At 44.1% G+C, this 24117-nt stretch overlaps 1 protein-coding gene across 8 annotated transcripts in view; it reads left to right on the top strand.

Annotated features, from left to right (window-relative positions):
* Positions 1–4294, top strand: part of ICA1 (islet cell autoantigen 1) — a 145342-nt gene extending 141048 nt beyond the window's left edge. For 7 of the 8 annotated variants that reach the window (XM_022586959.3, XM_022586979.3, XM_022586916.3 and 4 more), the window contains one exon: positions 4024–4294. In XM_022586959.3, the coding sequence (XP_022442667.1) occupies positions 4024–4145 (122 nt within the window). In that variant the 3' untranslated portion in view covers positions 4146–4294. Of the gene's footprint in view, positions 1–1491; positions 1582–4023 lie in introns of all 8 variants that reach the window. The other variant, XM_089917659.1, reaches the window with a different exon arrangement.
* The last annotated feature ends 19823 nt before the right edge of the window (positions 4295–24117 follow it).

The following is a 24117-nucleotide window of genomic DNA, read 5'->3' as shown; positions in this document are numbered from 1 at the left end:
AGACGTTTGTGTTTACTTGCCTAAAATGAAATAATCATCCAGTGAGTATTATAGCATCTACTGCGCCAAGCATTGCTTTGCCATCTCTTAAAGCTTCGTAAGTGTACTTCTCATGATTTAAAAGAGTTCTTCAATAGTTTATCTTAATTTCAACACCCATCGTGTGCCAGGTAGTGCACTAAAGGATGTAAAGATGAATAATACATGGTCCCTGCCTTCAAGGCGCTTAGAACTCTAGGAGATGAAACAAAAGTACAAGCTAATCAATATAGTATGATTCTATAATTAGGTCCCTTATCACAAATCTTAGAATGGTAGGGGAAACGAACAGCATTACATCTTATCATTTTTGTGGCATCTACTGAGTGGCTTGCTTGCTTCAGAATTTGGTTTCACTGCCGCAGCTGAACTCTGCCATCTAAACGTGATGTCTCATGGCGGCCTTATCAGAGACAAAACCTTTTCTGTAGGAAACACTGCGACCAGAGCATCCCAGTGAAAGGATACAGTTTTAACCATTTGGACCCAACAGTGGTGTCTCATCTGATGGTCTACGTTTCACAATGAGAATCAACAATGGACTTAACCCACACATCCCTACCTGTACCACATTAGGTGTTATGGAGCACATTGAAGAAACAGTTCCCTGTCTCATTGAGAAGACAGGACTTACACATGAAGAATTAAAGCAGACTTGCAAAAGAAGTATATGGTAAAGTTCTAAATTAAATGAGTCATGCTGAAACATCCAGCACAGACAGTAAATACTGGGGGGGAAACTAGGCTTGCTTCCCCCAAAGCAGGACTGCTGAATGCCTCTTAATCATTAGGGGCAGGCAGAGCACAGGGGGGCCTTTCAGAACAGTGGGTTAGACAAGATCAATGTCATTTGTAAGGGTACGACATCAAGTTAAGGGGATGTTCTTTCCCCTCGTAGATTTGGACTGGACTGCCATTTATTCCTCTGTATTAACTAAACTTCCCAATTTAAATTAGCTGTATGGAAAATAAACGAACTGGATCATATTGGAAGTAGAGAAGACCAGCCATTCCCTAGTTCTGTTGCTACATTTAATGGTGTTCACTTTTTTAAGCTTTCCCCATTTGTGACAGGAAAACAAGGCACTTGATTTCCTTGCAACACTATTGATAATCTTTGGTGTGACCATGAAATGATGTCACTTGGTAAGAAAGATGGGTATAAAACTGAAAGCAAACATGCTTTAGCCTTAGCAATTTCTCATTTGCTTTTCAAAATGCAGTCTTTCCCCTAGTTTCCCATACTCTTAAGGTGGGCATGATTATACATATCCACTCTCCCCTAAAACATATTCCGGGTATGAGGAACATGGGAGAAGGGTCTTTGCACACCACCCTCCTCTCTCTCTTTGAAGGCTATCAGAGTTGAGAGCCATGTGTGTGCCCCAGGAACTGATGGGGCTGTGTAACTGCCCTTCCCTAGATCTAACAACCTCTGGTTTTGAACATTAGGCTGGTCAGAGAGCAATGTCAATCCTACTTCTCCTCCATGGCCAGCACCAAAGGCAAGCAGTCCAAATGGCAGTAGCCCTGCAGTGAAAGGTAATACAGTGTTCTATCCCCCCTTAAATGACAGTTGCCTTCACTTTCACTGGCCTTACACCCTTTTCTTTATTTCTTTACTAATTTCCCTGTGAGCACCTTGGGTTCAAAGGAGGGGCTGCATGGGTGGAGAGTTCGGCATGATCCTAGGAACTAACATTCTAACTTTTTTCCTGGCTTAATGTCCTAATTCATAACTCCCTCTATCAAATCTAATGAGGAAGACTCAAACATGTATCTCCATGTGACTGGGTGCTCCCCAAGATTTGGTGACAACAGTAAGGGAGAAAAGGCCACTGAGGTTGGCGATCCTTAGCTGAAAATACCATTGCTTCCACCAGACAAGGCATTTGGTTAGTGCTTTTCATGAAGAGCCAGGTGTCTTAGTTGTCAAAAGAGGGCCTTTCGAGCTTGTGAAATCTGTCCTTTTGAGACAAAACATCTGCCTGAGGAAGATCTCATTTGTATTTGCAGCTCTCTCTCTTTCTCTGGTCATCACCCACTTTCCCTATGTTGACCACAGGAAGTTAAAGGAAGTGTCAATTTTATTATCATCAGAAAGCATTCCCTTGATGTTTTTTAGGTGTTGTGCAAATAGTTGCACCTGGTTTTCCCTCCCACAGTGGAGGTCTGGGGAATGTGAGGACCCCCAAGCCCCTGAGGTATAGTTACCTGGCTCTTCACGGCAGGGCCACACCCACCATCGGAAGGTGCTGGGAAGGGGGGGTGAGCATGGAGGGTGTTTTCACTGGTGCTGTCTCTAAGATATCTTTGTTTATTTTTTATTTTCTTTTTATTTTTTTAACATCTTTATTGGGGTATAATTGCTTTACAATGGTGTGTTAGTTTCTGCTTTATAACAAAGTGAATCAGTTATACATATACATATGTTCCCATATCTCTTCCCTCTTGCGCCTCCCTCCCTCCCACCCTCCCTATCTAAGATCTCTTGACATCCTCTATCAAGAACACACTAATCCTCCTAAGTCAATCTTGCCCCATACAGTTTCCTTGTGTGACCTCCTACATGACTAAAGAAAGAGAAATTACTCCCTTTTTTAAAAAAAAATGATGTCTCCCCCACTCCCGCCAAGCTGTATTGAGATCTCTGAAGTCTCAGTTTATCATATCAAAATAACCCAAGTGTTTTGGGGGCTAACTGCACACAGTGTGAAATTAATGTTACATAATAATAACTTGCACAGTTACTAACTAGTCTTGCTTGCAATAGCTTATCTCTGTAATAGATGCATTATTATCTCATTATAAAATAATATCCACAAGAGACTTTGAAAAACAAAAGGAGGAGAATCAGAGGTATAAAGTGATCGGTATACTGTCTTAATGTTTAAGTGCTTTTTAGTGAAAAGATCAAAAGCCCTGTGTATGTTGGTATAATCCCATCAATATTCTCTATCACTGTCATATAACCACTTTTAGCAACTTGTGCTACCAATAGTTTTTGAGACTCTTTTCAACCAGATGGCAAGCACATTCCTAGCTGCTCTCAGCTAGAAGGATAACCTGTCAGAGAGACATTTACTTTATGCTTTTGATACTGCCACCCGTTGTAGAAAGAAAAAAAAGCATGGGTCATCCAAGCGAATGAACTTAGATTCTCATGTGGAATGATTTATATAGAGAGGAGCCTCCAACTTATTTGTAAATCACTTGCATCAGGCACTCTTTTGAAAATGTTCTCCTCATCTGGAAAATAATTAGGCTCTGTAATCGTGGCATTCAAGAAGTTAGGGCAGGTGGTTCGGTGAAAGGACAGCTGAAGGCTGTTCCACTGAGGCTGGAGTGTAAGGGGTATGGGGGCAATTTAGAGCCCAGTGGGGAAGGGGAGGCCTGTCACAGGCCCCCTTCCTCTGATGGGAGAGGGTTAAAGAAGGCAGTGACCTTGAGAGAAGAGGGGCAGTCAGGCCTAGGTGCCATCCACCCTCCCCGCTTCTGGACCTGTTGCTTCCCCCCCTCCCCCCTTCTGGACCTGTTGCTTTGAAGGCTGAAAAGAGTAACACACGGTGTTTCTCTTAACCCAGCAGATTTGAAAAGATTCCTCCAGGAAGCACCTTGCTTGAGACATTCAGTCTGATTTCTGAAATGACTGATATTTCCTGGTGGTGGTGAAGCATGGGGCCTGGGGTTTCAGGCAGCTCTGCGGGCTGTGGCCATCGCTGGGTGGAGGTGCAGGTGTGGGTTAACACAAAGGATCACTGTGCGTTGAACTGTGTAAAGACCATGGTTTAAAAACGTTGCTCAGCCAACCGGCCAACGGGGGGGCATGGAATACCCTAACAAGGCTTAGCGACAAAGATCAATGGGGTTTGTCGGATTGAGCGCCCTCCCTCTTCAAGGTGCACCTGGATCCACCTGCCTGCAGCCTGGCAGAGGTGGGAGTTAGCAAGGTAGGTGTGCCCATGTTTGCTCTTCTCTCCCCAGAGCCTGCCAAGCCCTCCTCGGACCTGACTGCCTGGTTCAGCCTTTTCGCCGATCTCGACCCATTATCAAATCCTGATGCTGTTGGGAAAACCGACAAAGAACATGAATTGCTGAATGCATGAGTCTGCAGCCTCCAGGAAGGAGCCCACAGGCGGCTCCAAATCAGCACACCCGGGGGCTTGCAGATGTAGGAAGCGATCAGTATGCTGTTTTAATATTTACGTGCCATTTTAATAAAATGAAAGGGTCAAAGGCCCTGTTTATATTGGTATGATTATTTACTTTTATTTGGTCTAAAGGGTTCCTGTGTGTTCTGTATGTGGACCTGACGATACAGGGTGGTCTAGGAGCAGTTTCCAGGCCCACCGTTTTCCTGCCCACAACTGCATCGTGGCTGCCGACGTGTCACTGGGCTGCTACAAGGTCCAAGTTCAAATCATAAACCTACTTTTTGTTAGGTTTAAATAAGGTGGCCTACAGCCTCAGAGGCAGCGGGAGGCTAGGGAGGCTTAAATGCCTCCTCGTGTACCCCCTTGCCCGTGTCCCCCCTTAGCGGGGGGCTGTAGGGAGACACCCTCTTCCTGCCGAGCCACTTTCCAGAGAGCTCTGGGTGAAGCTCCCGCCGACCAAAGACTCTGTCCCACGGCCCCTGCCTGCTGTGCGGTGGGTTCTGTCACGGGCAGTGAGCTTGTCGGGGCTGCACAAATCCCTCTGCGGAAAGCAGCCACATCTGCAGATCCCAGCTCTCCTTTAGTCCTCTCCATGGCTGGAATTCAAAAGCATGTATTTCTGGAGCCCCTTGTGATATTAACTGTTTTGTTTTTTTAATTAAACGGAAAAGATATTTGACATGCAAAGTCAAGTTAATAAATGAGTCTGTCGTGTGGACTCAGTGGGGAGGTGCTGTGGGAGTAGAGGCTGGAGAGGGACGGGGGAGAAGGACGGGTCCCACCTGCATGAAGCTGCTGATGTGACCCATGCATCTCCCAGGTCCGGCAGTGGGGGAGGGGCGGGGACTCCTGCCAGCGCGGGCAGGGGTGAGGGTGGCAGTTCTGCGTGAGGGCACATAAGCGACTCAGATAATCCACCTTCGTCAGAGACTCCAGGGCTGCCGCCTCTTCTTCCCGCCCGTGTCACCGGTAATGGGCTGAGAGGCCACACACATCCGCAGAAGCCCGTGTTCCACGCCTTTCACTGAGTCGGGGCGGAGTCTATGACGGACTAGCAAGGCCTTGGTTCTACGAGCTCAGCTGGGCTGGGAGGTGTCTGCTGTGCCTGCAGCCTCAGTCCCCAGCCCCTAAAGGGTCTCCTGGGGCCACTTCTCCACGTGCACAGCGACGCTGGGCCTGCCCAGCTCAGGGGAGGCCCAGCCTGCCGCCCGGCCCGCGGAAGGCGCTCCTTCCTCTGCGCGGGAGGAGACGCAGGTAAGATGGCACCGGGGACTCGGCGGTGCGTATGTGGCTTGTTAAGCTGAGCTCACTTCCGGGCCGGAGCAGCACGGCCCTCCACAGGGGTCTCTTTCGTTAGAATCTCATTTAGCAGAATCCTCAGCCTGGCGTTCGTGGTCTTAGAGGAGATCGGTGTACCTCCCCAGGGCCCCAGCTCACTACCCTGCCCCCACACCACAGGAGGGCTTGCTGTGCCCATAAGCCTCCCTCTCTCTCTCGGCCTGTGCGTTTGCTGCACACTCCACCCAGGATAGCCCGGCTCCGTGCCCTCAGCCACCTTCACGATGCTACCCACCCCTCAGGAGCTTCCTCAGACCCCGTCTCCCCCACAGGGACCTCTCAAAGTGTAGCCCGCAGTTTTCCGTTGGATGACTGCTTCTCATCTCTGCCCCTGGCCTCCCATCTCCTCAGAAGGCCTGTGCTGTCTGCATGTGCCTCTACCACCGCGTGTTGCAATCCCAGAAAACAAGGCCTCTATTTCCCCAAATCTTCTCTGTCTCCCCACTAATGAGCACCCTGGAGGCACCTTGTAAGCACTGGATTAATGATTGCTGAATGGAGCTGCCCTGTGTGGAATGTTGATTAAGGCCTCATGGTTTCATCCTGGGTCACATTTGTTTGCAGCTGTAAAAACCCATAGCAGCCACCGTAAGGCATTGAAGCAGGAGGGCCTGACTCCCTCTGTCCAGGCCGGAGGCCCAGGGAGCTTGGTTGGCGGAGGGCAAGGGGTGCGGGGTTCTCTTCTGTTGAATGGATCACTTTAAATACTAACAGGTTGCATTTTATGGTTGATCTGTGGGTGAAGGGGAGAAGAGGATTGTGGTCATTGGACAGCCTTTCCTACAATTTAAAAAAAAAAAAGGCATTTTCTCCCTGGATTTTTACATTTTTGTTAAAAAAAAAAAAAAAAGATTCAATTCCCTGTCCCATCTGCAGTCCTCTCGGCCAGGCTCTTGATCCCTCTTGATAGGTGTGTTTCCATCGTGGCTCACACAAAGCCCCTTCGAACACCTCTCCAGTTTAAGGAGAAGAAGCTGCCTCCTGATTCTCTTTTTTTTTTCTTTTTTTTAGCGATACGCGGGCCTCTCACTGTTGTGGCCTCTCCCGTTGTGGAGCACAGGCTCCGGATGCGCAGGCTCAGCGGCCATGGCTCACGGGCCCAGCTGCTCCGTGTCATGTGGGATCTTCCCGGACTGGGGCACGAACCCGTGTCCCCCGCATCGGCAGGCGGACTCTTAACCACTGTGCCACCAGGGAAGCTCTGCCTGATTCTCTTTTAAGTGTCCTGTGTGCCGGCCCAGCCAGGGGGCTTCCTCTGGGACCCACCTCGCGGCCGGGCTGTCTTCGTCTAGAAGTCGAAGGTGCCTCACCTCTTCGTGCCCAATCTTGCTTCTGCTTAATTTTCATCCCATGTCATGAAGCTGCTCTGAACTCTCAGGGACATTCAGAGAGCAACTGCTCCTTGAACACTTTCATCCTTTGGAGGTGCAAGTCTCCCTTCCCCACTCCCCCTGTCCCAGCTAATGTAGAAAGAATATTCACATTTACGGGAGGGAGCCAGAATGTTTCTATTTGCACTTTATAGATTCATCGCCTTCAAAATGTAATTTTAGAAATGTCAAGTTGATTTTGAGTTCTGGGAGAGTGAGAAAAGCATCCGTCAGCTTCAGAATTAGAAATGTGCCAACTTAGAAAGAACCAGCACTTGTTGTTATCAGAGGTTTATGCCCAAGAAAACGTTACCTGCTCAGAACTGGCAGCCTTGGGAGCCCTGAGTTGCCAGTTGGCGTGTAGGTGGGGCTCACCATCATGTGTTGACATTGGGTGTGGGCCAGGGCAGAGGGCCCCCCCAAGGCTGCCTAGCCCTCTGGGTTAAGATGGCACCCACCAGACCTCTCCTGTCCATGCTTCAGCTCCAGGGGCCAATTAACCAAACTCTATGCTTTCCTCTCTGAGACCCCTCCCCAAGGGCTGACCCTGGCAGTGGCTCAGGGCTAACTATTAGCACTGTTGGATTTTGCCAGTATATCAAAGTTGTTTCTGTCTTTGTGATCAACTAGTGTCCTCCAGACAGGCCATGGTAGTTAATCCTCTGCTTTGGTTTAAACCATCTCCCAGTCCCAGTCCCAGTGTAATGATGTAGGTCTCTTTAGCTTTGTTGGAAAATAGATTTCAGGTTGGAGGCAACTCCAGATGATCGGCAATGGCTGCCAAGAATTCTGCATTGAGAAGAATTCTTATAAATGAGTGATATTTGTGATGGGTACAGGGCAGGGAGTGGTGGCAACAATGCTATCTAATTACCAGCACTACATTAGACCTTGCCTTTCATGCAGCTTTTAGATTTCACAACTTCTTCTTATCCTTCTCCTTCTTTCTCCTTTTCTTCTTCTTCTTCCTCCTCTTCCTCTTCTTTTAATCAAAAGTGGCTAGGGGGCTTCCCTGGTGGCGCAGTGGTTGAGAGTCCGCCTGCCGATGCAGGGGACGTGGGTTCGTGCCCCAGTCCGGGAAGATTCCACATGCCGCAGAGCGGCTGGGCCCGTGAGCCATGGCCTCTGAGCCTGTGCGTCCGGAGCCTGTGCTCCGCAACGGGAGAGGCCACAGCAGTGAGAGCCCCGCGTACCGCAAAAAAAAAAAAAAAAATTGGCTAGGATTTGGCAACATTGACAGAGGGGCATGCATGAATGAGAAAAGCAGAAAGTTCAAAGAACACATTACTGACACCTAATTCAACTCAAACTCACTTAAACAACAACAACAAAAAGTGGGGGTGGATTTATTCGCTCAGGTAACTAAAAAGTCCAGGTGTAGGCTTTCATGCATGGCTGGATCTAGGGGCTCAGATGATGTTCTCAACAATTATCCCCTCTTCAGCTCCCAGCTCTGATTCCCTCTGTGTGGCTTCATTCCAACAGACTCTTCTCATAAGGAGGCCAAAAGGCCACCAGCATCTCCAGCCAAAGTCTTGATTTGAGTCTGCCTTTTGTCCTTGGTCCAGTCATCAGTCAACCACTGGGGTGAAAAATAGGCTATTTGCCCAGCTTTTCATGAGCCTATCCCTGGAGCTCAACCCTCAAGGACTGGGAATAGAGAGAAGATAGTTCCTTAAGGGAAAGCTAGGGCGCCATTACTAGAGGAAGAGGGAATGGACCTTGGGAAGGAGAATGCAATAGTGATCCACGCTAGTTTCCACTGGAAGGACTTTGACGACGCACTGTGTAGTCTTTCCAGAGGGATATGGAGTGAGCTGTGTTAAAGAACTGGAATGTTTTCCAGGAACCCCACTGGGATCCCTTTTGAGGTCATTCCCAGCACTGGGGCTGGAAGGCTTGGTGCTCTCAGTGGCCCATGGAGGATCCCTACCTTGCAGCTGACCTATAGCTGACTTCAGGAAAGTCAAAAGGGATCACAGAGCTCTTTGTATCCAATCCGCTCATATCCAGGTAATGAGACTGAGGGACCCAGGGGACATAAAAAACCTATAAGTTAAGTGGAAAACCAAGACTAGAGCCCACATTGCCTGACTCCTGGGCCAAGCCTTCTTTTACTTCAAGGTGTTTGCTGGAAACTGAGAGCTGAGGTTTTAGACCAGTCATTAAATACACCTTTTGGAGATAGAATCTAGCACAGTAATATAGGGCAGTCATTAGAGTTTGGGTTCTGAAGCTGGACAAATCTGTAGATACCAAAATTAACAGAAGCAATGCACAGTTACTCTAAAGCAATGGGAGGCTTGAAACCAGAAACACCAAGCCAGCAGAAGCAGAGAGGTATAGACCAGACAGGGGGTGGAGCAGGGGAGAGGGCAGGTGGTGGCCAGACCTTGGAGACAGCCCGGGCTACTCCAGTGCTCTCAGTTAGACTTCTTTGATCAACTGACGAACCTCTTTGAAAACAGGATCTTTGCCTTCTGATAATTAATCGGTAAGAGACTGACCTGAGGACTCTATTGCTCTCAAGAGGCCCAAATGCTGGCTCTAGAGTTCTCAAGAGGAGCCACAGTCATTGTGTCCTCCTGGAGAAGAACATGATTATTCTCAATCGAATTCCGGGGCCCCTCAGGCTCTCTATCAAATCTCTTCCTTTCCCCGCTGGCCCAATGGCCTGACACTCTGGTGGCACTTCCAGTATGTTCAAGGGCACTGAGATGTCCTCCTTCCACTGCTAGGAACCCTGCCCCACCTACCTCCCCACCCCCCGGTGGGAGCAACAACCTCAGCGTTGGATAACTGCTGGCTTTGGCATTAGGGTGGTGATTTCATGATGTGGCCCAGCAGAGAGCTGATTGGAAGTGCCCAGGAAACCTCTAAAACCCGACAGAGGCCGCCTCTGCCAGTGAGGGATGAGGCATTCGATTTTAGAAATGCCTCACCAGTAGAGGCTGGATTATATATCAGCTCTCTGGGGCTTCCTTCTCCAGCTACTTCCCAGGGAGCTCTTTTATTGATTTTGATCTGAGGTGTCTCCTTGCTGTTTCTGGCCCTGAACTGTGGGTGCCCAAGGGTCTGTCTCACACTTAGAGCATCCCCCACTGTGCCCCTGTCCCCAGCACAGACAGAAGGCATTCTTAGGATGCACTGCTGGACAGATAACATCCTTGCTTCCATCCTTTTCCAGCACCTCATTGCTATTTCTGATGGCTGGGTTCTAAATTCTTTCTGCCTTACTATAGAGTCTATTCTGGCCCAGGAATTTATGGACCTCTTAGCATCAAGAGTTTTGTACATCCTCTGAGATCATATGTAATTTTTTGTGAAAATGCCCCTCTGTGGACTTTTTTTCCTGAGGAAATGGTCTAGAGCTCCCATAAATCCTCCAAGGGGTCAACGAACAATAAAAGTCAGAAACATTCATGCCAGAGGTTTCCTGCTGATGCTGAGGGCACCGATGTGCTTGGAACTTCCTATGAGCCCTGAAATCTCGCTTCGTTCGTGTGTCAGCAAGCGGGAGGCTCCTTGGACTACTTTTCCCGGCAGGGAAGTCACAGCCATTCTGTCCTGTTTCCTCTCTCCTTGCCCTTAATGGCTGAATTGGCCACACGTGGGGTGGGCCCAGTAGTCAAACTGAGGGGTATTTTTATCCTGCCAGTAGGAGCTGCCATCCTGGGTGAGCTGTGACTTTGGCTCCAGCTTGAAGGAAGAAGCTGGCAGGAGAGAACAAATCCTGACAACATACTAGCCTGAGCTCTTGCTACCTGCAGTCTGCCACCCATCTGTTAGCTGCCCTCAGAACCAGCCTTGGGGGAGCCCTTGCCTCTTTATCTTGGGCTTCAATGGGGAGCCTGTGGTGAGAGCAGCCCAGGGCCAAGCAGGTTTTTCTGCCCTAGAAACCAGGTCTTTGGTTAAAGATGAAGCACCTGGAGAGGAGAGAGGGGTGGGTCCAGGGTGAAGCCGGAAGTGTCTTGGTCTCCTGGCCTGGTTTCCGGGGGTGGGCGGGGTGAGCAGAGCCGGGCTGCTTGTAGAGGGAGGACAGGGTCGGAGGCGCACTCCTGGTCCTCTTGCCTGAGTAGCCTGGGTGGTGGGAGCCGGACAGACTGCCCAGCTGAGAGCGAGGAACAGTGCAAACGCCAGGCGGTGGACGGCAGAGAAGGAGGTAGGGCTCTGCAGTGAATGTCCCTGAGGACATCAGAGGCAGAGACGTTAGTCTAATGTAACCATGTTTATGGCTGTCCTACCTTCAGTCTTTCTGACCCTACATAGATTGTGGAAAATAAAAACAGCTGTTATCCATGAGGAACTCTATGCTGGACACTGTGCCATGCGCACATAAGCCCACTCATCGTCTTAACTATCGTATGTGGTAGGATTTTTTTTTTTTTTGGTGTGTGTGTGTGTGCATTTAAAAAAATTTTTTTAATTGAGTTACAATTCACGTACCACAGAATTCACCCTTTTAAAGTGTATGATTCAGTGCTTTCTAGTATACTCACAAGGTTATGCAACCATCACCATTATCTAATTCCAGAGCATGTTTTATTACCCCCAAAGGAAACTCTGTAACCTGTTACCAGTGACTCCCTATTCCACGCTACCCCAGACCCTGGCAACCACTAATCTGCTTTCTATCTCTATGAATTTACCTATAATGGACAGAATGGGATAATGTAGACCTTTGTAACTGGCTTCTTTCGTTACTCAGGCCAACTTGGGTTGACTCGCCCACGTGCAGCAAAGCCAATCTATTGACACTGGGTTGCGGTGAAAGAAAGTGCAGCGTTTATTGCAGGGCACCAAGCAAGTAGTACCAGAAGCTAACTTCCAAAGGAAAAGGCCCGAACTCCCTGATGGCTTTTGAGGAACGGTTTATAAAGCAGGGTGAGGAGAAGGTTGTGGGGTACGCGATCAGCTCACAGACATTCTTCTGACTGGTTGGTGGTGAGGTAATCAGGAGTCAACATCGTCAACCTCCTGGTTCTAATCAGTCTGGGGTCTACCTGCTTGTGGTCAGCCTTCAGTTAACTTCTTCCACCTGGTGGGGGTTTCAGTAGCTGCAAAACAGCTCAAGGATATGTCTCAGAATATTATCTGTAGCCCTTGAGGAGGAGCTAAAGGTCCTTGACTTTGTTTAATGGCTAAACTATTATTATTTTGTTTTGCTTGACTGTTTTCCTTTGTTTCTGCATTTCCTTGCATCTCTAATTAAATTTGTTCTTTGGATCTCGGGGAAAGCCTAGGAGGCTAAAGTTTTTCTATAAACAAGAGGTAGATGGAGGATATGGAGGGGTCTGTCCAGCGAAGGCCCCATAGCGTTCTACTTGATTACAATCCCTTCTTTTGTTTGATATTCCTCAAACTTGAAGGGGAACCGGTGCAGGACAAGAAAGGGAATAAAGTTTTGGTTAGAGAAGTTAATCATTAACTTGGCAGAGAAACTGACTTTTAGGAGGACTTGGTTTTAGCCCCTACTCTGTTTCAACTTTCCCCAAATCTTTGAGGGAATGGGGCTGTGAATACTTCCTGCTGAAATGGGGCGTAGTCCTGCCCCAATCTGGGGAATGGACAGAGAGTTGGATACACTCCCCAGTTCCAAACTTAGCATCAGCATTTCGTATTATGAAAACATTACCTCTCTCTTTGATTGCTTTGTCATAATACCTGTACAAAGGTTGGAAAATTAGTGGACATATTACAATGAGGATAATGATTAAAATGCACCTTGTAGTATTCCCGAAAATAGTCCTCCTATTTTAGATGGCAACCAGGAAAATAAGTTTTGGAGTGGGTCCTCTTTACATACATCCAGTAAACAAGTAGCCTTTTGAATTATTCCATATTTGCATTTCCACTTTTCCAGGTTTTCTTTTTAATTGAAGTATAGTTAATTTACAGTTGTATTAAATTATACTAATTTATAGTTGTGTTAGTTTCTGGTATATAGCAAAGTGATTCAGTTATACATATATAATATATGTACATACACATATATATGTATATATGTATACACACATATATTCTTTTTCATATTCTTTTCCATTATGGTTTATTATAAGATATTGAATATAGTTCCCTGTACTATACAGTAGGACCTTGTTGTTTATCTATTTTATATATAGCAGTTTGTATCTGCTAATCCCAAACTCCTAATTTATCTCTTCTCTCCCTCTTTCCCCTTTGGTAACCATAGTTTGTTTTCTATGCCTTTGAGTCTGTTTCTGTTTTGTAAGCTCACTTGTATCATATTTTAGATTCCACATATAAGTGATATCATATGATATTTGTCTTTCTCTGTCTGACTACTTCACTTACTATGATAATTTCTAGGTCCATCCATGTTGCTTCACATAGCATTATTTCATTCTTTTTTATGGCTGAGTAGTATTCCATTGTACATATATACCACATCTTCTTCATCCATTCATCTGTTGATGGGCACTTAGGTTGCTTCCATGTCTCGACTATTGTAAATAGTGCTACTATGAACATTGGGGTGCATGTATTGTTTTGAATTAGACTTTTTGTCTTTTCTGGATATATGCCCAGGAGTGGGATTGCTGGATCATATGGTAGCTCTATTTTTAGTTTTTTAAGGAACCTCCATACTGTTCTCCATAGTGGCTGCACTAATTTACATTCCCACCAACAGTGTAGGAGGGTTTCCTTTTCTCCACACCCTCTCCAGCATTTATTATTTGTAGACTTTTTGGTGACAGCCATACTGACTGGTGTGAGGTGATACCTCATTGTAGTTTTGATTTACATTTCTCAAATAATTAGTGATGTTGAGCATCTTTTGATGTTTCTCTTGGCCATCTGCATGTCTCCTTTAGAGAAATGTCTAACTCTTCTGCCCATTTTTTGATTGGGTTGTTGTTTTGTTATTGAGTTGTATGAATGTATATTTTGGAAATTAAGCCCTCGTTGGTCGCATCATTTGCAAATATTTTCTCCCATTCCCTAGCTTGTCTTTTTATTTTGTTTATGGTTTCCTTTGCTGTGCAAAAGCTTATAAGTTTGATTAAGTCCCATTTGTTTATTTTTGCCTTTATTTCTATTGCCTTGGGAGACTGACCTAAGAAAATACTGCTACGATATATGTCAGAGAATGTTTTGCCTGTGTTCTCTTCTAGGAGTTTTATGGTGTCACATCTTATATTTAAGTCTTTAAGCCATTTTGAGTTTATTTTTGTGTATGGTATGAGGGAGTGTTCTAACTTCATTGATTTACATGCAGCTGTCCAGTCCAGAGATACAAATTATACATAACAGGAGCTATTGGTCCATACACATGTCTCCTTTTTTGCCAAAATATAATATAAAGCAATTTTATTATCTAATGCTATTCTGGCTAAAGAATCTAGGGCCTAGCTGGGAGGCTAGAGCATGAGCTGCCTTGTTTGCCACTACTATTCCTGAAGTAAGAGAAAGGTTTCACAGTTACGAGAGGAGACCTTGAGACCGTAAGGTTGCAGTTGGCAGCTGCTAGCGGATATTGTTTTGAGAACATCTGGTGGTGTCCTTGAGTCTGAACTGTTTAGAAAACTCAAGTTCTCAGTAATATAGTAAAACAGTCTGAAACCACGTCCATAATGGCCATCCAGCTCTATTTTGGATGCCTGAACCACAGTTATTCCATTTTTTTAAAAAGTAATCTTTTCGTCAGTGGTTAAAGCAGATGTACAATGTATGTTTTGTAGGCCACAAACAGGCTGTTTCGGTTAGCCTAAAGTTCAATTTAAGTCATGTATAAGCCAGAATTACTTTCCCAGACCTCAATATGTGAAAATTTCCTCCACATTTCCCACTTTTGATAGAAAGCATTAATAATCAAAATAATTGTCCCTTGTTGCCAGGATGGTTGCTGCCTGTCCTAGGTGTCCATGATGTCCCTCGGTGCTAGGCCTGCTTTGTGTGTGTGTGTGTGTGTGTGTGTGTGTGTATAATTTGCCTACTTATCCACATTGGGAGAAAATAATCAGACAAAATAAATAAGCACAGAGGTATGCTGATGGGGAAACACTTTGTAGGCTATACATTTTTATCAATTACACTGAATTGTCATGCAAAACATTGTACATGTGCTTCAAGCAGTAGGCCTAAAGCAAGGAGTGATACGTGTCATGAGTAGTAATACTCTGTGACAAATTCATCAGAGAATTTTCTTTCCATCTTAAACACTGGGGGCAAAATATGGTTAGAAGTAAAACAATAACTTTCAGTGTTGATAGGGAGACAAAGTTTTGGTAAAGAGTTCAATTAAATTAGTATGACAGGGCTTATAGACCTGGTCTGGATTCTTGGGTTAGCTGCCTCCCATTGCTGTCATTCTCTTTTTGTCCTGGTGTGGATATTATTTGGGACCAATAGACTTTTCTATAGACCAGTACAATGCAGAGGTCTTTCCTAAGTGGGAAATATGAATTAAAGAGTTAACTCCCTTCAGTTTCATTGTGCACGAGGTATTTAAGAATACTTGATAAGGGTTCTTTAAATGATGCCTTTTCCAGTATGCATAATCTCCTGGTTGCAGGTCATGGGGCATCTGATCTTCATCCAAAGATACAGTACTGTGATTGACTTCAGAAACAAGCTTAGAATATCCTCCTAATAACTCAGACTTTACAATAATGTAACATAGCAACAAGAAGCTACTTGGGAAGTGAGTCTTAAGCAGTAAATATTGACCTGAATTAACAAAACTAGAATTTAATATCCATTGAAACATAATCTTTTTCTTTCTAAAATTGCCCTCATTTTTACCAAATATAGCCAAATTAAAACTAATTTGTTTGCAAAGTAGGTCTGGTTAATTGATCACATAGGCTCTTTTAAATTGGTTTTGCTGGAACTTTTCATAAGGAACCTCAGATTGAACTTTTAAGAGGCCTCTCAAGACCAGGAAAGCCACACCGTGGGCTTGTCGTCAGATTGTGCCTGCAATATCTGTAGGTTTGGGTGAATTTCTCTCTTCTTGAAGTCCCCGAAATATCTTGAGACTCCTGCACCTGTCAGGAGGTGACCTCTCTTATTCACCTGATAAGGCTGCTGGAAACCCAAGAATTTCCAATTTCTGGAAGGATCAAGTAGAGGGAAAAGATAAGTGTTTCAGTTTTACTTACAAAAGTGTAATTTACCAAGTTGTTATAAATTATAATTAGCCTGGGCTTCCCTGGTGGCGCAGTGGTTGAGAGTCCGCCTGCCGATGCAGGGGACACGGGTTCGTGCCCCGGTCCGGGAAGATCCCACATGCCGCGGAGCGGCTGCGCCCGTGAGCCATGGCCGCTGAGCCTGCGCGTCCGGAGCCTGTGCTCTGCAACGGGAGAAGCCACGACAGTGAGAGGCCCACGTACCGCAAAAAAAAAAAAAAAAAAAAAAAAATTATAATTAGCTTAAGGGGAAAGGTTTCTTTATATCTGGAAAACAGATTAAAAGCCAATAATATTTTGGACAAAAACCATAAAATTATAACCACATTTATCAGTTCATTCGGTCCTATGTAACTAATCCTTTTTGTTAACAGTTTTATGAAACCATCAGGGTTTCCATTACAATTCTTTAATTTTTTACTTAGTTCAGCAGTATTATCTGGAAGTTATCAGAAACCTGTACTTGTCAAAAAGTCCTTTCTTTGAATCTTCATGATGACGAAGCCTTTTTTCAAAAACATCAGAGTGAAACAGTAACTGTTTATGAATGACAAAAGACATAAGAAGGCATGGTTAAAGATCTCATTGCAATGCAGTTGACAAACGGACTTAGCCAAGTTGCTGTGACATACATTTTAAGGTAATAACTAGAATTATGACTGATAACATTATATCAAGGCATATTTAAATTTTAGGAACTTCCTATAATTTCTAGAACATTTATATTAATGACATCCATATAGTATAACCTAAGAATTAGGTTTATCCCTCGTGTGATAATGCTTCCCATGTAATTTAACATACCAAATAATCCTAGTTGGTTTAATATTTCTCTCTCAGGTGCCTTAGGGGCCCTCTGAAGTATCCCAAAGTTAGCTGGAGGTCAAAAGAACTTTAATTAGAATTTGATATTTGGGAAGTTTGTCAAAAATATCAAAAAGTTTTCAAAACGTTTGGTCAAATAAGATCATAGTTCACTGTGAAACAATAGTTTTCACTTAACCAAAGTGACAAAATATTTTAAGAGCAAATACAGATCATTTAAAGTCTGTCCCAGGAAGGTCCCATAGGCTTCTGCTTGGTTACACTTGCACTTTGCATAACATTTTTAAAGTTCATCTATTTTGTATCATATACCAGTACTTCATTCCTTTTTATTGCTGAATTAGTAGCTGTATGGATATGACACAGTTTATTTTTCCAGTCATCAACTGATGGATATTTGAATGGTTTCTACTTTTTGGTTATTATGAATAATGCCACTGTGAACACTTGTGTGCAAGTTTTTGTGCAGACATATTTTTATTGTCTTGGGTATATACCTAGCAGTGGAATTTCTGGGTCATACGGCAACTCTATGCTTAAACTTTTGAGGAACTGTTAGGCTGTTTTCCAAAGTGGCTACGTTATTTTACATTCCCACCAGTAGTGTATCAGAGTTCCAGTTTCTCTACATCCTCACCAAGACTTGTAATTATTTGTCTTTTTGGTTATGGCCATCCTAGCAGGTATAAAGTGGTATCTCATGGTTCTAATGTGCATTTTCCTAATGGAAGTAGGTATTTGCTTGCCCTGAATTGTGTCTCCCCAGAGATTTATATTTTGAAGGCCTAAACCCCCCAATGTGACTACATTGGAAATTCAGCCTTGGGAGGTAATTAAGGTAAATGAGATCATGAGGAAGGGCAGGGCCCTGACCTGATAGGATTAGCACCCTAGGAAGAGACACTGGTGCAGAGCAAAGGCCATGTGAGGACAAACTAGCCATCTGCAAGCCAGAAAGAGTCTCTACTAGAAAATGAACTCTGCTGGACCTTGATCCAGGACTTCCAGTCTCCACAACTGTGAGAAGTAAATTTCTGTTGTTTAATCCACCTATTCTGTGGTCTTTTGTTATGGCAGCCCAAGCAGATTAAGCATTATTATCTCTATTTTACAAACCAAGACTCTTAGGGTCACAGGGTCATCACTCACTCTTGTGTGATGCCAAACCTGGACCATATACCCTTATGCCACATTGCTTCTGGGTCCCAGGATGTGGGAGAGACATGGTTTTCTACCAGGTGTGGCCTGCCAGCTGACCAAAATCACAGATGGCAAAGTTCAGAGACTCAGTTTGGTGAATAAGGGGCAGAAACTTGCCAAAAAGGAGAAATAAGGAAACGTCCCAAGTTGCTTTCCACCCAATTGGCTTATGCCAGCTACAGATTCAAAGACAAATAGGAGGGGCCGAGTCCTCCTACAGTGGTGATTCTCAAGCCAAGGACTTCACTGCAGCTTGTCTAGTGCTTTGATTCCCAATCTCCTCTGATCCAAATCCTGGTCCGAGTCCACCTCACATGTATCCACTTTAGGCAATCTGTAAAACTACTCTAACAACCCTCAATAAGGAATGTACTAAGAAACAGGAATCACATTCAAGAACAATCTCTTGGCCATTTTCAGGTTTCTATAGTTTGTTTGGGGCAGGGGGTCCTTTTCAGTTTTCTAGATGAGGCAGTTCAAGAAATGTAAACAACAGGACAGATTGCTGGGATCCTGGTGCCCACTTCACAAATCCATCTCAGCTGAGTGGAGGGCTATTAGTGTGCTCCACACTCAAGGGAATGCTCTGTCCTCAGAACTAAAGCTGCAGCCTTTCCCAAATGCACCTCCAACGCCAATCCAGGCTTAAATCATTAAAGAATTTTTATTTTATTTTGGAGTATAGTTGATTTACAATGTTGTGTTAGTTTCAGGTGTACAGCAAAGTGATTCAGTTTTATATATATATATAATCCTTTTCAGTTTCTTTTCCCATTTAGGTTATTACAGTATATTGAGTGTAGTTCCCTGTGCTATACAGTAGGTCCTTGTTGATTATCTATTTTATATACAGTAGTGTGTATATGTTAATCCCAAACTCCCAATTTATACCCAGGCTTAAATCATTTAATCTTCTTTACCCGAGTATGAAGCTGTTGAGGCCATTTTTTTCTAAGAGGAAAACATCTGAAACTCTATGTCATTTTCGGATTCTCCTGCTGGGGCAAAATTCACTGTACCAAACCTTCTCTCAATCCACCTTGATTTTAAGAGATCTGCGGCTCATTTCGGTTAAAACTAAATCTTTTGCTAGCATTTCCTTCCTTTCCTCCATACTTTTTTCCCTCCCTTAATATTTAGAAATTAACATGTATTTTCTCTCAAGTCATAAGGCTAATAGTTGCTGCTAAAGAAAACATAGAAAAACAGAAATGCAAATGTTAAATACAAATTATCTGCAACCTAGACGTAACCGCTATTAATTTTTGTACCTTCTTCATGTCTTTTTTCAACTCACATATATATGTGTTTTTACAAAACTACGGGGCCACACTGGTTTGTGTAAGTGCTGCCATGTTCTTATTCAGAAAGCTGTACCAATTTATTCTTCTAATGGCATATGTGAGGGTGACCATATCCCTGCTGCCCCCTTAAGCACTGAATATTATCCTTCTTATTAATCTTTGCTAGTTTAAAGGAAACAAATGGTTTCAGTTTGCATTGCTTTGATCATTAGTGAGGCTAAACATTTATTTTCATGTTGACCACTCCCTTTGAATTTCACCTTGTCTTTATATCAGGAGTATGTGAAGCAGTCCAGTCATATGCACTTCCTGCACAGGAATGATGAATGGATAGTAAGAAGGCAGTTGGAGGCAGAGGGAAGAGGACTGCCAACAATTGTGCAAAAATGAAGGTCATGCTGCTTCCTTGTCTTCTTTTAGAAAACACTACTAAAGGAATACATGCTCATTGTAAGAAAAGAATCAAATATTTCAATAGGGCATATGAATATTGTGAAAGCTCACCTCAGCCCTCTCCTTGCCCCACCCACAGATCCTGTTCCCCAGGTGTAACCATCGTTGGCCTCCTCTTCCTACCTCTTTATTGTCTTCCTGCAGGACCTGAATTTAGCAGAGTGATCAGGAGAAAGGGTCAGGGGTTCAAAACGAAATAGGTTCTTCATACAAAGCTCCATGGGGGGTCAATTGGGAAGGGAAGCAAGGGAGACCACACCAGGTGTTTGTCTGTAATCAGACGGGCAGGTGAATGGAGAGTGAGTTAAGATTACCCTGTTTGCCTGGATTTCAGTCCATATGAAAAATGGCAGCCTGTTGATTGCAACACATGAGCAGTGGCCTTTGTTAACTTCTATCCCTTGAGTATAACCCTTTTCCTTTACAAAGTGGAATAGAAAACCTGAGAAATGGTTTGCCTTTCCCACATGAACCCTTCTCTCCGTCTGGCAGGTCCTTGTGGAGCCCTCCAACCACCTTTTATCCAGTCTGCTTCCCGACAGTGGTTTGAAATAACATCCATTGCCTGCAGGCCCACACCCAGATCTGGCTCAAGGGATGTCATCAAAGTCCTGCTTAAAACTGATGCCAAAACTTGAGTAGAATCTGTAGTGTGAAAGGGGACCCATTTCTTATTATCAGAAAATCTTTTGGAGGGAAAATGATCTAATTATTTCAAATTCTTAGTCATTTTTAAGAAAATGGCTTTTTTGAATGAGAGGGGTCATCACCCAACTGATCTGGAACCTTTGAAAAAATGTTCCTCTCCTGAGAGATGCAAATGCCTCTGGAATGGAATAGGCCGTTAGAATCAATGGGTCACCAGCCTCCTGTTCACTAAAGGAAAAAAAAAGATATTTGAGATGGAAATATTTCTCATTTTCTTTAGAGATTCTGCTTTTTCTTCTTTTCCAGCTTTTAAAACTGATCACCTGTCCTCCCTCTTTTTGCATTGTTTCCCATGGGGAATCCTTTCCTGTAAGTGTTTAATTTTTCCCTCTGTTGGATTGTCTTAGGTAAGATGGCATAGTGTCAGACAACTTTTAGGCACATCTAGTAGACTTACTATCATGTGAGTTGTTCAAATAGCAAAATTTTATATGAGAAAGCTTTGTCTAGGACCTAGTCCAAATGGGCTTCATTCAAGAAGTGTCCATTCCAAAAAGGCAAGCCTCCTTTTCTGGACCCAGAGGACAGAATGATACAGTAAGACTGTAGGTCAGCGGTCCCCAACCTTTTTGGCACCAGGGACCAGTTTCATGGAAGACAATTTTTCCACAGAAGCCAGGGCGGATGGTGGGGGGGTGGTCCAGGTGGTAATTCGAGCAATGCGGGGTGGGGGGGGGGTGGTCCAGCAGTAATGTGAGTGACGGGGAGCAGATGAAGCTCCGCTCACTCACCCGCCGCTCATCTCCTGCTGGGCTCCTAACAGGCCGCAGACTGGTACCGGTCCATGGCCTGGGGGTTGGGGAACCCTGCTCTAGGTGACATTGGTGGCAGTAATGGGTATATGTGTGTAGGTACAGGCACGGAGGGCAGCTGCTGTATTGTATCAGTTCTCTAACCCTATGTGACAAATTATCCCCAAACTTAGCACCTTAAAGCAACAAAAACATTCTGTCACAGTTTCTGAGGGTCAGGAACCCAGGAGTGATTTAGCTGGTCTGGCTTGAGGCCTCTCATGAGATTCAGCAGTCAACCTGTGGGCTGGGGCTGCAGGCATCTCAGGGCTTGACTGGGGCTGGAGGAGCCGCTTCCAAGCTCACTCACACAGTTGCTGGCAGGAGGCCTCAGTTCCCTGCTAGCTGGCGGCCAGAGGACTCTGTGGCTTGCACTGTGGGTCTCTCCATAGACTTCCTGAGTATCCTCTCAAATAGCTTTCCCATAGCAAGTGGTCCAGGAGAGTGCACATGCAAGACAGCAACCTGTCTTTCTATAACCTAAGCTCAAAAGTGACTTCTGTATTCTATTCTAAAGCAAGTCCAGCCCGCACTTAAGGGGAGGAAAATAAAGCTCTACCTCTGGAAGGGAGGAATATAAAAAAAGTTTGTGGATATATATATATATATATATATATATATATAGTTGATTTACAGTGTATAAATTTCTTGTGTACAGCAAAGTGATATATATATATATATATACACCAGATTCTTTTCCATTATAGTTTATTACAAGATATTGAATATAGTTCCCTGTGCTATACAGTAAGACCTTGTTGTTTATCTATTTTCTATATGTGTGTTTCTATTAATCTCAAACTCCCAATTTATCCCTCCTTCCTCTTTCCTCTTTGGTAGTCATAAGTTTGTTTTCTATGTCTGTGAGTCTGTTTCTGTTTTGTAAATAAGTTCATTTGTATCATTTTTTTAGATTCCACATATGATATCCTATGATATTTGTCTTTCTCTGACTGACCTCATTTAGTATGATAATCTCTAGGTCCATCCATGTTGCTGCAAATGGCATTATTTCATTCTTTTTAATGGCTAATACATATACATACAATGGATATATACATACACACACCACATCTTTATCCATTCATCTGTTGATGGACACTTAGGTTGCTTTCATGTCTTGGCTATTGTAAGTAGTGCTGCTATGAACACTGGGATGCATGTATCTTTTCAAATTAGAGTTTTTGTCTTTTCTGGATATATACCCAGGAGTGGGATTGCTGGATCATACGGTAGCTCTATTTTTAGTTTTTTAAGGAACCTCCATACTATTCTCCATAGTGGCTGCACTAATTTACATTCCCACCAACAGTGTAGGAGGGTTTCCTTTTCTCCACACCCTCTCCAGCATTTATTATTTGTAGACTTTTTGATGATGGCCATTCTGAATGGTGTGAGGTGATACCTCATTGTAGTTTTGATTTGCATTTCTCTAATAATTAGCGATGTCGAGTATCTTTTCATATGCCCGTTGGCCATCTTGTTTGTCTTCTTTGGAGAAATGTCTAGGTCTTCTGCCCATTTTTTGATTGGGTTGCTTGTTTTTCTGTTATTGAGCTGTATGAGCATTTGTATATTTTGGAAATTAAGCCCTTGTTGGTCTCATCGTTTGCAAATGTTTTCTCCCATTCCGTAGGCTGTCTTTTCATTTTGTTTTGTTTATTCTGTGCAAAAGCTTATAAGTTTTAAGTCCCATTTGTTTATTTTTGCTTTTATTTCTATTTCCTTGGGAGACTGACCTAAGAAAACGTTGCTATGACTTATGTCAGAGAATGTTTTGCTTACCTTCTCTTCTAGGAGTTTATGATGTCATGTCTTATATTTTAAGTTTTTAAGCCAGTTTGAGTTTACTTTTGTGTTTGGTATGAGGGAATATTCTAACTTCATTTATTTACATGTGGCTGTCTAGCTTTACCAATACCACTTGCTGAAGAGACTGTGGCCATATATTTTTTTTTTTTTTTTGCGGTACGTGGGCCTCTCACTGTTGTGGCCTCTCCCGTTGCGGAGCACAGGCTCTGGACGCGCAGGCTCAGCGGCCATGTCTCACGGGCGCAGCCGCTCCGCGGCATGTGGGATCTTCCTGGACCGGGGCACGATCCTACGTCCCTTGCATCGGCAGGTGGACTCTCAACCACTGTGCCACCAGGGAAGCCCATGTGGCCACATTTTTAAAACCACCACATTTATGACACAAGTTACCTAATCTAGTTTAGTCTTTATGTTTATGACACAAGTTACCTAATCTAGTTTAGTCTTTAGTCTATGTCAGAGGTCAGTAAATGTTTTCTGTAAAGGACCAGATGGCATTGTGGGCCAGACTGTCTCTGTGGTAACTACTTAATTCTGCCATTGTACAGCAGAATAGCCATAGGAAGTACATAAGCAAATGAGCATGGCTTTGTTCCAGTAACATTCATAAAAATAGGCATTGGGGTGGATTTGGCCCATGGGCTGTAGTTGGTTGATCCCTGGTCTACAGCTATAGAGGTTATTGGAAGTCCAGCAAACTTATTTTGTTTCCTTGCCATTAGAATCCTATTTCAAAAGAAATTTCATCCACGTGGCACAGCTGTCTAATCTGCCACCATCATGTCTCTGCAGCTTGATATTTAGTGGTGAGATAATAGGAAGACAGAAAGGCAACTCTGATTTAGGTGGAGAAAACTTCAGGACATAGAATTCCAGTCCTTGTCTTTTGGGAAATAGGAGGAATAGGAGTGTAAAGGAGAAGAGCTGATTTGGTGTGATGGGGACAAGAGAGTGTCTTCGTTGCATTTAAT

The sequence above is a fragment of the Delphinapterus leucas genome, chromosome 9, assembly GCF_059928025.1.
Source record: "Delphinapterus leucas isolate spDelLeu-1000000601 "Yukka" chromosome 9, BTC_Dleu_Yukka2, whole genome shotgun sequence".
In the NCBI taxonomy this organism is placed as follows: domain Eukaryota; kingdom Metazoa; phylum Chordata; class Mammalia; order Artiodactyla; family Monodontidae; genus Delphinapterus; species Delphinapterus leucas.
Note: the sequence above shows the minus strand (reverse complement) of the source record. Positions and strands in the feature narration are given on the sequence as shown.